The sequence below is a fragment of the Sciurus carolinensis genome, chromosome 17 (genome assembly GCF_902686445.1).
Source record: "Sciurus carolinensis chromosome 17, mSciCar1.2, whole genome shotgun sequence".
In the NCBI taxonomy this organism is placed as follows: domain Eukaryota; kingdom Metazoa; phylum Chordata; class Mammalia; order Rodentia; family Sciuridae; genus Sciurus; species Sciurus carolinensis.
In genome coordinates, this window is record NC_062229.1 from 25,228,686 (window position 1) to 25,242,868 (window position 14,183).

The 14,183-nt window shown below is 51.3% G+C and overlaps 2 protein-coding genes across 8 annotated transcripts in view; one reads left to right on the forward strand and one right to left on the reverse strand.

Moving 5' to 3' along the window:
* The first annotated feature begins 343 nt into the window (after positions 1 to 343).
* LOC124968820 (endogenous retrovirus group PABLB member 1 Env polyprotein-like) lies at positions 344 to 9,951 on the forward strand. Of its 4 annotated transcripts, none has more exons than XR_007105854.1 (3): positions 344 to 2,349; positions 4,506 to 8,791; positions 9,199 to 9,951. XR_007105854.1 is itself a non-coding variant. In XM_047531626.1 (3 exons), the coding sequence occupies exons 2-3, from the start codon at positions 4,555 to 4,557 to the stop codon at positions 8,199 to 8,201; spliced, it is 1,230 nt and encodes a 409-aa protein (XP_047387582.1). In that variant the 5' UTR covers positions 344 to 2,349; positions 4,506 to 4,554; the 3' UTR covers positions 8,202 to 9,951. The 4 variants fall into 4 exon arrangements, 2 of the variants coding, with proteins under 2 accessions (XP_047387582.1, XP_047387581.1); XR_007105855.1 differs by having other exon boundaries at positions 9,262 to 9,951; XM_047531626.1 differs by having other exon boundaries at positions 4,506 to 4,622; positions 7,040 to 9,951.
* Positions 9,952 to 12,077: 2,126 nt separating this feature from the next.
* Positions 12,078 to 14,183, reverse strand: part of Lars2 (leucyl-tRNA synthetase 2, mitochondrial) — a 145,218-nt gene continuing 143,112 nt past the window's right edge. For all 4 annotated transcript variants that reach the window (XM_047531622.1, XM_047531621.1, XM_047531623.1 and 1 more), the window contains exon 21: positions 12,078 to 13,433. In XM_047531622.1, coding sequence (XP_047387578.1) covers positions 13,254 to 13,433 — 180 coding nt within the window. In that variant the 3' untranslated portion in view covers positions 12,078 to 13,253. The remainder of the gene's footprint in view (positions 13,434 to 14,183) is intronic.

Consider the following 14,183-nt stretch of genomic DNA (forward strand, 5'->3'; position numbering starts at 1 on the left):
GTGTGGTGTGTGTGGTGTGTGTGTTGGTGTGGTGTGTGTGTGGTGTGTGTGTGTTGGTGTGGTGGGGTGTGTGTGGCATGGGGTGTGTGGTGTGTGTGCATGTCGGGGTGTGTGTGTGTGGGGGTGGTGTGTGTGTTCGTGTGTGTGTGTGGCGTGGGGTGTGTGTGTTGGGGTGGTATTTGTGTGTTGGTGGTGTGTGTGTGTGTGTGTGTGTCAGGGTGTGTGTGTTGGGGTGGGGTGGTGTGTGTGTGGCGCAGGGTGTGTGGTGTATGTGTTGGGGTGTGTGTGTTGGTGTGGTGGTGTGTGTGTGTGGCGTGGGGTGTGAGTTTCCAGGACCAGCTCGCTGCCCTGCCGCATTCAGGGAGGTGTCACATTTCTGTTCCAGTGAACAGCCCTGGTCCTCCTGAGCTGGAATGTGAGGAATTCCCAGGCTCCCGAGGGCAGCCACCTTGGAAGAGGTGCCGACACCTGCAAGCCCGGCATCTCCACCTACCACTGTGTGAGTCTCGCGGAAGAAGAGTGGGGAGAATTGGGGACCAACTGTAAACCTTGGGATCAAGAATGACATTTCACGAAATGGCACAGAACACGTCTGTGACTCACATGGCACGGGTGAGGACCTGAGTCCGGGACAGAGGGCAAGGCGGGCATCTTGGTTTGGCAGGCCACGAAGGAGCCTGTGGTTACACAGCTATTTTGGACCCATGGTTAGCAGCGTTCACAGATTTAGAAGGTGAACAGCTGTCACTCAGGAGGTGTCTAAAACAGGGTGTTAGCAGACACTGGAGATCACGAGAAGAAAACTGAAAAGTACAGAGACAAGACTTTGAAAACAAAGCCATGCACGTGGCAGTGACAGCTACCTGCCCAATAAGGACTGGGTTCCCCTGCCTGGGTGCAGAGATGTTGCTGGCAAGTGGCTGCCCAGCTCTGTGCCATTGGCTACCCCTCTGCCCCCGCCTGTGACTGAATTCTGGTCAAGAGGAAGTGGGCAGAGTGCTATATGCCCTTCCAGATCTGGCCCACACATCCCCCTTTCCCCTCCACACCTCTCTCTTCCCTTTTCTGCAGCTGCCTTTGCTGTCCAGGCAACGGAAGCCCTAAATTGAAGATGGAGGAGCCTCCGTGAGCCCGGGTCCCCAGCCACACCAGAAATGAACAAAACAGAGCCTTCTCCTTTGTTCTCCTCTCCAGAGGATTAGACTTACCAGAATGAGAATCGAAGTCTGCAGTTAGACCACCGAGACATGAGAGTTGATCTGTTACGGTCCATTAGTTAGCAGTCGGTTGATCATGAAAACATTTTTTATTGCTGAAGATGATTGACAGACAATCAAAGGTCTCAGCACACCGTGAGGTATCAGTGCACAAGCGAGGTGTCACAGGTGGTAGTGAAGGAACAGAAGACTAAGAGGTCCGCTCATTCTCTCACACCCAAGGCGTTTGACTTAGAGTGTTTGCTGATGACTACATTAGTTCATGAAACATGAACAGAATACAGATATTTCCCAGAAACCAAGGTGGGAATGGACAGCTGAGTTAGAATAACTAATGATGGCCATACTTGGTGACACTCGGTGGCATGCCCTCAGTTCTCAGCCGATGTCCCTGTGGTGGCTGTGCTTCTATGTACTCCTTCCCACCGACAGTGAGTCCCCCCTCTTTCTAGTGGAAAGGACTTGCCTATACCCTGATGAATGCCACCTCTCTGGGTGGCCTCCCTCCTGCTAATCCCACAGAGCCTGAGGAAAGGGAATCCCTCCCCTAGGATCTAGTTGTCCTCCCGTAACAAGGACTTAGACCCTTCACGTTGGCCCGTGAATGTCCTGTCTAAAGCAGGATCAAGGACTTGGCATCTCTGCTTCCCGGTTGTGTCCACCTCCTTTGCTCTGAGTCCCCTCAAATTCCAGGAATAACAGGCCTGATCATAAACGTCTTGTGATGAGCGGAAGCCACCCCTAGGCAATGGTAACTTTCCTACTGGTGACAAGACCCCTCCTGACAAAGCCTGAGAAAGTGATGGACAGCCCACACCTGGCCAAGCTCACCTGGCTTGGCAGCTGTGAGAAGCCTCGGGCTGCGCACACCCCCACCCCTTGCCCTTGTTCCCCTTCCTATAAAACCTGAGCATCATTGTCTGCCTCCCAAAGACAGGGCTGAGGAGGTGGGTGCCTGGCCTCCGGGTGCAGCCGCCCTGCTGAGAGTTCCTTTCCTGATTTTACCGTGAGCTTCTCTGTCCTTGGGGGTGAGTGGTTGGACCTGATTTGGTGGATCCCCGGAGTCAGCCCTCTGGCCTGGGGCTCCTGGTTCTGAGGGCAGGCTGCGATATTGCAGTAGCAACAGATGAAGGTGAGTACACCCTTGGAGCGGGGCTAGGGTGTACCAAACGTCATGAGTCCCAGATGAGGTCTTCCCATTATCGTGGGGAGAACCATCTAGAAGCTGCTGTGAGGCTCTGAAGCTCTCATCAAGGTGGCAGGCCCCCCTGCATGGCTCTCCCAACTTCCCTCTTCCAAGAGTTTTTCCTGGTAGTATGTGGAGTTAGGCAAAATTGCTTTCCTGACTTCTAGGTCCCAGTCACGGTGCCCAAAGGAGGGTGTGTCTGTTGGAGTGGTCAGTCCTAGGTTCAGATGGAGCCCGTCCGCTCCCCAGGCACATGCCCCAAGTGGGAGCCTTAGAGCCACAGAATGTGCTCAGCTCTGTGTGCATCTGTGGTGACCAACCTTCCCGGACACTGACCAGGAAGTGTGGTTTGGGCAGGTGCTAGAGAACTTTGGGGACAATTGGAGAGAAAGTTAGAAATCAGGACTGTCTTGGAAAATCTAGGAGATACAAGGGCTGGCTTACCTCAAGGTCTTTGGGAAGTGGGTGGCAGGTGGAGGGGGGTTGGAATCAGGCCATCTTTTTGCGTGTGGGCAAGGCCCTGTATTTGGTTGTGGGGTAAAACCCCAGTCAGTGCTTCAGAAGGCTTCTTGTTCCTGGGGGTCAACTGGAGTCCAAGTTCAAGCAGAAAATGAAAGAAAGCATACCTAGTTGACTGTTCCACTGTGGGACCCCAGAGCAGCTGGGTCGAGGTTCAACAGCATAGAACTATCTAAAATGGCTTCAGTAACCGCCCACCCTGTTGACATCGGCACCTTTACTCCAGTGTCATCAATAAAAGCGTGGGGTCATTAGGAGCTCAGTTGCTTCTGGCCATTTGCAATATGTGGCCAAATTCAGGCAGTATTCCTGCGCCCAGAGGCCTCCGGGAAGGCCGACTGTAGAGCTGGGGTTGAAATATGGTATTTGTGTGAACCTTTCCCAGGACCGGACGGCATGCCTTTCACTGTCGAAATGAGGGATGCAGGGTTGCCTGCGGCCCCTCCATCCATTTACGGTGCCCTGGTATCAATATTGTCCCCATTAGTAGGGCAGCCCTTCCAGTCAGCAGCTCAACTGATCTAGGGGAGCCAGAAAGGTTGGGGTAGGAAACCAGAGTTGAAATTGGAAGGGCCTCTTAGAGTGTCCCATAGACAGACCTGAACTTAATAGCAACGGGAGTGAATGACAGGAAAACAGATAAACAACCTAATGACGCCCGGTGCAGGTATGGGAGCATTTGCCAAAGGACAGGAGGTTTCAGCCATTACCTCTCAATGAGGAAAGGGAGAGAGAAAGGTAGAATGGACTCCTTCTCTAAAAGGAGACGATGACACGCCCTTTGTATTAGGAGCTGTAATGAAAGCAGAGTCCACGGCTCTCCCTGAGGAGTCTTTGGGTCCTTGGGTGTGGGACGACTAGGGGTAAGGTCAAGGTTCAGGGGTCCACGCCATGTCTCTGGACCAGGAGCCATATATAGGATCGGCAATACATTGGTCTTCAAAAAAATATTCAGGGTTACTGCATGGGTAGCCACAGGAGCTGAGTGCACACCGACATGTGGTCATCCTGGCCAATTCTCAGGCAGGCGAACTGCTGTTGAAGGATGTGGAGGAAAACCAGCAGGAGTTCTAGTTGGGACACTCACGCTGTAGTGGGACGCTGCCTCCCATCCCCTACCTGTGGTCAGAGCTCCCGTTTCTGAGTATAATTCAGCTGTTAGTAGCTTATGGAATCAGTGTCCACTAACTACATAAGGGAGTCCATTTATGATTCCAGGAGCATGTGCCAGTCGTCAAGCTGATAGTAAGGGGGCATGATAAACACCCCCTGGTTGTTTTGCCTGAGCCCAGCAGACAGTTACCACCAAACAATATCAGCTCCCTGGTGGTCATCGAGAGAGAATGCTGGACCTTGCTAGCACCTTCTTTAGCACAGATACAGCTCCTGAGAGTCAAGACCCATCTGCCTTCCCGTGGGAAGGTGACAATGCACATTGGTGGTGTGATCTCAAGGATATCCCCATAGCCCCACCGTGTGTCACAGTATGATAGTGCAACATGGAGAAACCTGCTCCCACCTGCTGTGGGTAAAGATATTTCACGAGATTGATGACATACCTCTCACTTTGGAATCTTTTTCAGCACCCACTGAGGCTGTGTCCACGCTTTGAACTCATTTGCAGCGGAGAGGATGGGCTGTGAACCCCGAAGGGCAGGCCTCTGGCTTACCAGAGAAATCCTTGGGTGTTGTCTGATCGGGTAAGACAAAGGCCATGAGAGAGTTCAGGTGTCCCCACTTCCCAACACAGTGACGCAACCTCAAGAATGAGTGACTTCTGGGTCACTGCAGGGCTTACATTCTGCATCTGGCTATCATGACCCCTGTACAATCCGTGTCGGAGACCGTGTGGGACTGGACCGACCGACCGCCATACCGAGATATTTAGTCAGGACAAATGAAAGACCAAACAGGCACAAGCCCTTGGAGCACCAGCACATTGAAGTCTGCTGATTTTACCATCCATGTCACCGGATGGCTCTGGATGAGGCTTATGGCAGTGAATTAAGGGACATAAGACCCCCTTTGGATTTTGGTCATTCATGAAAGGAGGTGGAGGGATGTCTTAGCTCTTTGGAAAAACAACTGTGTGCTGTTCTTCCTGCCACGGAGCCACCACCAGGGACCCTCCAGCAGTGGATGGCTACAGCAATGAACAAAGCCCCACCACTGGGGTGGCTCAGATGGTGGCCACTGTGAAATGGGGTGAGTACTGTGGACAGTGAGGAATGGACAATACCTTGCCTCTCGGTTTAAAACTTCAACAGTTACTAGGACAGGTCATGTATGTTACTGGGACAGGTCGCAGAGAAAGATGAAACACCAGAAGGCCAACCTCCAACACCTGAGTCAGCCTGGCACACTGACAGATCATCAAAGGGAAACCCCCCCAGGGTGGAGAGTCATAGCCTATCACCCAGTGACTGAGGCCCGGTGGATCAATAAAGGACAAGGACACAGCAGCCCCTGGGCTGAACTGTGAGTGGTATGGGGGTTACTGCTTGGGAAGGTGAGCATTAAGAATCTGCACTAACCACTGGGCCATATTCGGAGGACTTACAGTGTGGCTGCCTCAAGGGCAACAGGAGTGGATGATTGACGGCAGGCCTACTTGGGGAAAAACAGTTACGGGAAGACATTTGGCATTGTGTCCAAGCCACAGTCATCGCAGCGTACCACGTGACTGCCCGTTGCCCTCTCCAATTTCTAGGTAATGACAAGGCAGACCAATTGGCAAAGTTAAGATGGCAGGAGGAAGTGCTAGCAGAGGAAAATGCCACTTGGCTACATTCTAGATTAAAGCATGCCAGCCACAGGGCTGTGTGGGCAGGTGAGACACGGTGGTGGCTGCCCATGGTTTTCTTTTCTGTGTGTGTAGTGGTGCTGGGGACAGAACCTGGGACCCACACACATGCTTGGCAAGTGCTTTCCTACTGAGCTACATCCCCAGCTCTGCCCATAAAGATTTCTGATGCTGTTGCATGCTGGAACCGTGCTCAGTGCTGCCCATGATGACCGATGCTGCCGCAGAGCTGATAGAGGAGCGGATGTTCGTCTTCAGTGCTGGGAGACAGACTGCACTCGTCCCCTCCCATTCTCAGAAGGGGCCGAACAAGCTGTGACCTGTGTGGACACAGTTACAGACTTATTGTAGGCCTTCCCCGGCAAGAGTGTTACATATGGTCACTGAGAGTGACAAAGGAATCCATTTCATAGGCCATGACACAGCAGTGGGCTCAAGACCAGGACCAAATCCACAGCCTGGATTTCCCACCTGCCATACAATCCAACAGGAGCTGGATGAACTGAAAGAGTGAATGTCCGCTGGACACGCCTAAGGACTGAGAGTGACTATTCGGCTACTCGTCTGCCTGAGGCACTGAGGACACTGAATGAAAAGCCAAGCATCAGCAGATTGCAGTCCTTTCTATATCGACATGCCATGGCTGCCAGCATTAAGGTTATGGATAAAACACTGCCACTCAGGGCTGGGGCTGAGCATTTCCTTAAACCAGCCTGGACCACAGGTAGCAGTTTACTGTTGCCAGCTCCTCAAGACTTCACATCTGACACCAGAAGCATTGTTTGGCCATGGCGTCAGTCCCTGGTGGTTTGCCTTACTGACCTCTTGGGGATAAAGGGAATGTCCACACTTACAAGTGAAGCCTACTGTGTTGGGAACATGGCCCCTAAAGCCATGTGATAGGCTTTAGGTGATGTCACCCTTGGGTATCCTCACCAGAGGAATACTTTGTATCAGTTTATGGCAATTATTTTATTTCTTTGGTACTGGGGATTGAATCCAGAGATGCTTTACCACCGAGTTCCATCTCCGGTCCCTTTTGTTGTATTGTTTTGGAGACAGGGTCTCCCTAAGTTGCTGGCTTTGAACTTGTGATCCTCCTGCCTCAGCCTCCTGAGTCCCTGGGATTAGAGGCGTTTGCCACCACAGCTGGCTAGTTTGACGGTTTGAAAGTGGTTTATTCTCTCTGTCCCCCTAAAAATTGGTCTGGTACACTTGCCCAGGCATGCTTTCTAACACAAGATGGTACAGTGGCCTCATGGAGTTGATCTGCCGTTACTGGTGCCTATTAAACATCTGTCACGTTCTCCATAGGTTGGCAACAAGTAACCTGTTTCTGGACTGGGCAACGGAGATCGCACATCACGCCAACCAGACCGACTGCTGGATCTGCTCAGAACTCCCTGTGACTGCAGCACAAGGACTTCCCTGGGTAGTCCAACCTGCGAATGAGACCCAGTGGACTTGGCTGGCACGGAACTGGAGTGCAAACACGCACCCGCCAAAATGGCCATCGTACAACTATACAACACAAAAGATCTTTGCTTTGATTAGGGAGACACTGAATATTTCTCGAGTCCCTGGGTACACTTACATATGGAATGGGCTTTCATGGGAGGTAGCAGTTCAGGTCACAGTTAAAGAGATGGCTTTCCTTTGTGTCACCCAGTCCGGTCATGACAACAAGACAGTGGGCTTCATGCCTGACCCCCTGTGTAAGAACACAGTCAATTCAGCGGATATCCTGTCCCCATCACCCAATGTCACTCATGGGGCCTTCCCCCTGCCGTGGGGTGCACTGTGGATATGTGGGTCCTATGGATGGCCTTACCTACCTTACCACTGGACAGGACGATGTACGTGGGGCTGGCCTTACATCCCCGCCCGGGTTCTGCCTCATTTACCACAGACACCCAGTAACTGGGAGAGCGTGAAGGCGCGGCACACCAGGCAGCGCCGGGCATCCTGGTGGTTCTACTCGCTGGCTGTTTTCTCCCCGCAGGCTGCGGTGATTGACGTGGAAAATCAGGTCTCCGCGTTAGCCTCCCACACGGCACAAGCTCTCAATCAGACTAAAAACGCCATCACCTTGCTAACCGAGGAGACCACTCAGATAAGAAAGGTGGTGTTACAAAACAGGATGGCGCTAGATATGCTCATGGCCGCCCAAGGCGGAGTATGTGCCGTCCTGGGGACAGAATGCTGTGTGTACATACCTGATAACGAGCACAATATCACTCTGGCTTTAACCCAAGTGTCTAAGCAAATGAATGCCATCGATGCCCTTTCCACTGATCCGTTCTCTAGTTGGCTGACATCCCTTCCTTCAGCATGGCGCCAGGCCTTCCATATTGTCTTACTAAGCCTGGCATGCCTGCTGATAGGCTCTTGCGCTTTGTTCTGCTGTTGTGGGACATGTATGCAATGTGCCTCGGGAGTCCTGTCCCGAAGGCTTCATGGAAGACAGGGGGTGTGAGATGGAGCAGGACATTAAGAGGCTTCCAGAGCACTGATGGGGTGGACCTAGCCAGAGCCTCGAAAGCTTGTTCAGCACAGTGAGATAAGAGGGACTCCCACAAAAGTGACAAGGAAGGAAACAGAAGCTGGCCTCTTCCCTTGTTTCCAATTTTTAGGTGGATATCAAAGCAGAGAGGCTTTGGAGGTAAAGAACGTACTTAAAAAAAAATCTGAAGAAATCCACCTGTGCAGTGGGCACACGGCCTAACCCGTATGTTCTCCTGCTGGCAGGTGTGGTGCGGCCCCCTGTTGTACCCCAGCCTGCCCCCCAACACAGAGCATGTAAGAAAATGTCCAAACCCTGTCAGTTGAGTCCTCCAAGTTCTTTCTTTGGGATTGGTACGCTGGGGCTTTTGCTGTCCTGGGGTTGGACACTAGTAAAGCAGGGCCTGGCACATACTGCTCCTCATGAAAAGGAAAGGTAGCATTGCTGTGGCCAGTCGGGGAATCACAGGTCACAGCCCTTACATGCTGGGATCTGGAACAAATGTCTCTTCCGGAGGTTGAACAGGAACTGGAATTCAAGCTGCGGGCTTGAGGCACAAGGAGGTGAGTCACAGGGGTTGGGTTCCACTGGCCTGGCTCCCACCTCCCCTCCAGGGCCTCATCATCCCTGAGCCTCCCGCCTGTCCTGCTCCTTCCCTCCATCACGTGGGCAGCCTGGCTTGGTGATGGTGATGGAGGACTTGAGGGAAGTCAGCTCTTCTGGGCTGTCACTGGCCCCACCCTTGCATCTGAGGCCTCTGCCCACAGGACTGCCCTTTCCTTGGATGCCCTGCCAGCATGGTCCCCACCCACTACTGCCCTAGGGGAAATCCCTACTTGCTCACTATTGCTCACCCCAGATTCCATTCTCCAAACTCATGAGCTTGGACGGGAGCCTTGGCCGCCCACCCCTCTGAGCATCAGGCAGGGGCCCAGCACACTGACCCGCTGTTTTCCATTTGCTCTCCTAGAGGGAAGAAAGCGGGGTGCAGACTCTTCTCATTTTGCCTACCCTGTCTTTCCTTGACCTGTAGGATGTGGCGGACCTCATCCTTCAAGAACATCTACCTGAGGGCACCTCAGTGCCTGGGGGCCATGCGAGTTTTCCTACAATATGGGGAGGGGGTGCTTTAAGTGGAATGTGCAGATTGGGGGTCAAGATAATTCTTCAGCTACAAGGTGGTCTTGAGTTAGTCACAGCCTTTTTGAGCCAGTTTTGCCATCTGTAAAAAGGAGATGCTAATGGCTTCTGCTTTGGTCTTATTCATGACCTCTGTCAGCACCTGGGGGTGTTGTAAGATCCTAAGGCTGAGACAGGAGGAGCCTCCCCTCTACCCAGAGCCAGCAACTGCGCAGCGCTTCCTTGGATCCCATTCCACACAGGGAAAAGAGTATGTCTTCCTAAGAGGGCACATCCTCATGGGCAGTTGGACATCCCAGCGGGAAGGAAAAAGAAATGTCAAGGGAAACAGGTCCTTAGCTCATGTGGATCTTTATAAAATTGTACATTTTGGTATTTCCCCCATTATTGAAGTCCTTCATGGCCAATAAAAATTTTAAAATGTCAAAAAGTAAACAAAAGGGAAAAAATAATGTGTGGGACTCCCACCCAGTGATCTCTGGGCAAATTTCCTCCTCTCATTTTTCTTTATAAGGGTCAGAGTTTAAAAAATTATGGTTGGGATCACATTGTATATTTCTCTTGCTTTATTTATGAAAAAATGCCCACAGTACATGCTTTTTAAAAGCCATCTGTTTTCTGGCTGCTTTGTCTTTCTTTTCTTTATTCCTTTTGGTACTAGGGAAGGGACCCAGGGGTGCTCTACCATTAAGCTACATCCCCAGTCCTTTTTATTTTTTGAGACAGGGTCTTGATAAATTGCTTAATTTGCTAATTTGCCCAGGCTGGTACTTGTGATCCTCTTGCCTCAGCCTCCTGAGTTGCTGGGATTACAGGCATGCGCCTCCACCCCTGGCTGCCACCTGTCTTTAATTGATTGGAGATGCCCTATCTTTTTTGACCAGTTTCCTAAAATGATGGACTTAGGTTGGGATGCAGAAGGCCTATGTTCTTTCCCAGCTCACTTATTTAGTCTTTGAGATCAGTTTCTTTGGCAGACTCCTACTATAGCAGCGTCTGCTGTGGATCTCCACTCTCCTTGTCCCCAAACTCTCTCTTCAGTCTTTTTTCCAACAGAGATAAGCTAGACATCTGTGCTTGGGCCTGGGTCTTTCAGGGTCAGGGCAATAACCTTCACCCTCTAGCCTCACAGAACAAATCCCAGGCTCTTGGCCTCTCACCCACCACCTGCCTCTGTAGAGAAAGCACTGCTGCTGGGTGTTCTTAGATTTATAGACTGAAAGCTTTTCAAGAGGGGAGCCCCAGCCAGTCTCTGCTCAAACAACAATGGCTTTGCTTGACATTTCACCTGATTGTCAGGCATCAAGCAAGATGGGCAATCATGTAGGGATATGGCAGTAGACATGTCAGGGTTGCCTAAGTGGAAGCCAGGAGATGTGGGTCTGGATCCTGGCTCTTCTAATTGGTAGCTGTGAAAGCAAATTACTGACCTTCAGAGCCTGGGATTCTTCATGAGAGAATCATTCCTTCCCTTTATGGGTTTCATGGGAATTGAATGAGGTAATGCATGTGAATTTGTCCAGTTCTTTCTGACCTCATCGAGGCAGTCAATAAATGGCTGAGATCATTCCCCTCCCCACCTACTTGCCTGCAGGGACAGAGCTTTCTGTCCAACGGTCCCATGATATCTAGTACCTCTTAGTAAGTACCAAGGAGCTCTTGATTTCAACAATTTTATCCTCTTGGAGAGAAGGTTCTCCCAGGCCATGCTGGCATCAGTCAACTGGTCAGTCCAGAAGCCACGAGACTTTACTGGTCCACTGCTCTGGCTAGATAATGTGCAAATAAAGGGCTTCCTACCCTCATCTCGTTCAAGACTACTTAGCTTACCATAGGAAAAAACAAAAGACTATCAAGCCCAAACATTCTCTAATCCTTGTACCAAGTTCCATGTTTGCTTATATTTAATCCACCTTTGCTCTGAAATGCAATGGGATTATGCACATTCAAGGCAGCTCTGGGAACATTTTAAATACTCGCTCTAGAGTTCTGGCCTTTGCCTTCCCTCTTTTTCAACTCCACTTACTTCATCATGTCTTGGTTCTAGGCCAAACTCAATCTGGTTAAGCTGAAGGTCAGGAAATAAGACTTTTTTTTTTTTTTTTTTGGTTCTGGGGACTGAAACCCAAGGCCTCACACATACTAGGCAAGTGCTCTACCACCAAGCTAGCTGCACCCCCAGACCTAAGCTGAAGATTAGGGAGAGGAAAGACTAGATAAAAATTATAGTTCAAATGCATCCATTAGTCCAGTGGTTCTCAAATTTTAGTATCACTTGTAGAGTTCTCTCTCTCTCTCTCTCTCTCTCTCTCTCTCTCTCTCTGCAATGCTATGGATCAAACCCAGAGTTTATGCATGTTAAGCACATGCTCTACCACTGAGCTTCACTTCCAGCCCCACTTGTACACTTTCAAGGAACCTTGATGGCCAAGCTACAGCCCAGACAAATTAAATTGGAATTTCTGGGCATGGGCACCTGGCATAAAAGTCAATTTGAGGACCTGTAACTTACTTGCTGTTGTTAATGTGCCTGAATCAGTGTTGTCTGCCATATAGCCAGTTCCAGAGGGACAGGACCACATGCATCTCCACAGTGTTCCATGTGGGGCCAGGCACACCGCCAAGCTTCTGATGATGACGGCAGACCTCAGTCTGTTCCTGATTAATACCAAGACTTGGAATATGGCGGCTATTCCAAGATCACAGATATGTCCCAAAGTGGTAAACATTTTATTATAATAAAAAAAAAGTCATCTCTCAACTGATGAACTGCAGGGGACCACATCAGAAGCTGCTGCAGAATAACGGCATCAAATAACAAATATAGATTTTTAGCATCACGAAATGTCTAGATTCTTTCCATTCTTCCCCCATTAAATGTTAATCAGTGGCCTAGGTCAGTTCTGATAACAGCCCATCAATGCTTACTTCATATAGAACCAGGATTGGACCCACACACGGGGCCACTCCTGGCCACCTCCCTAGCAGCCAGATGGCAGTGGCCTAGACACAGGAGGCGATGCTGAGCAGTCACAGCTGGACTCGCTCTTCCTCATGAGTAGCTCTGAGTCTATCCACCAGGGTAGCATTGCCATCTGGGGTCCACATGAGCCACTGGGGCCCTTGCCTGGCAGGCTGTGGTGGGCTCCAAGGTTGGCGGCCAGCAGCCTGAGAGTGGGTCTGCTTCCCTGCGTAGCAATTCACACACACCAAGGGCTGGTTCTGATGCACTGCTCCTCGCTCACTCTCGGGAGTGTAAGGCGTGTCCAGTTGGGGTCAGGGAGGAAGAGGCCTGTGTGGTAGAGCTGAGGAGTGGTGGAGAAACGTGCAAAGGGACCAGCATTGCTGGTCTTCTATTCAGAAGGACAGAACTCCAAAAGGACTCAGTGTCCAACTCCACACACTGCACATTTGCAGATAACCCAAATGGCTTCTTCGCCTAACCTGAAGGCCAGGAGACCATCCACCGCCTTCCGGAGGCTTGAATCTTTGTTCAGAGAGACTGGCGCACTGCTCCTGAGCCTGCGTGGCTCCTCAGGTCCACCTTTAGCTCTCGAGAAGCGTCCACCTGGTGCCAGTTCAGGATCGAGAAGCCCCTGGGCTGTTCCAGAGGCACCGTCCTCACTTGCTTCTCTTTTCTCCTTCCTGCTCCCAGCCAGCAGCATTTCTAGTGGCTTCACATGGGATGACATGGCTTCCTCAACCCTGACATGGGGGTGGAGGGCAAGAGACAGCTACCTGACCCCTCTCCCTCCCTGCGATATCTCCTTTGCCCACGCCCACCCTCACCCCTGCACAGGCACCCTGTTGTCCCCAGCATGTCGTAGTACAAAGGTCAATATCCCACCCCAGGCCTGGAAGGAGGCTCTTCTGAGGTCCCGGCTGTCACTCTTGCACCAGGAAGTTGATGAGGGCAGTCCTGGGGGAGAGGAAGGCCTTCTTGATGCTTCTCCCCTGCAAGAGCCTGACACCCAGTTCGCTCTGGAGAACAAGTTCATGGACTTTATCCTGGTCCTGGGCAACTTGCTGGGGCACAGGGATCTTGCCACAGGCTTTGTTGTTAATCTGAGAAGGAAAATAGCCAGAGACAAACAATGAGGACAGTCTACCTTGAGGCAGGCAGCCCAGTGCCAGTCCCCACCGCCTGCAAGGGGACTGCGGTTTGTATGGGAAAGAAGCACAGGGAGGAGACAGGACGGTTGGCACTGCGTTGGGGTGGAAGGAGGAGGGCACAAAGCCACTAACTGGGAGAGAAAAACAGACAGACCGCGACCTCAGCGCTGCAGGTGAACGCCACCTTGTGTTTCCTGAGCACTGCCCCAAACACAGTTGTGGCGGGAATCATGTTTAAAACATAGGCTTAGGCTGGGCACGGTGGCACACATCTGCAGTCCCAGCGACTCAGGAGGCTGAAGGAGGAGGATTGCAGGTTCAAAGCCAGCCTCAGCAACATAGCGAGGCGCTGAGCAACTTAGCAAGACCCTGTCCCTAAATAAAAAATAAAAAAGGGCTGGGGATGTGACTCAGTGGTAAAGCACTCCTGAGTTCAATTTCCCAAGTGCCAAAACAAAAACACAAAAACAAAAACAAACAAACAAAAACCCAAAAACATATGCTTGGGTCATATCCAGAGCGAGGGATTACCAGGTCACTGCAGAGCAGGTTTAAGTCCAAATCTGGGCTGGAATGGCCCATCTGCCTGTGTGCCAGGCACGTGCCATGCAGTTTACTTGGATGAGCCTGTGAGGAGATGCATTACAATCCCACCCCATTTTATAGGCGAGGAAGCAGAGATAGGTGAGGAGAAGTCATTTG

Excerpts from the sequence above, each read along its gene's own strand:
- LOC124968820 (XM_047531625.1), top strand. The coding sequence starts at position 6,951 with ATGCTTTCTAACACAAGATGGTACAGTGGCCTCATGGAGTTGATCTGC.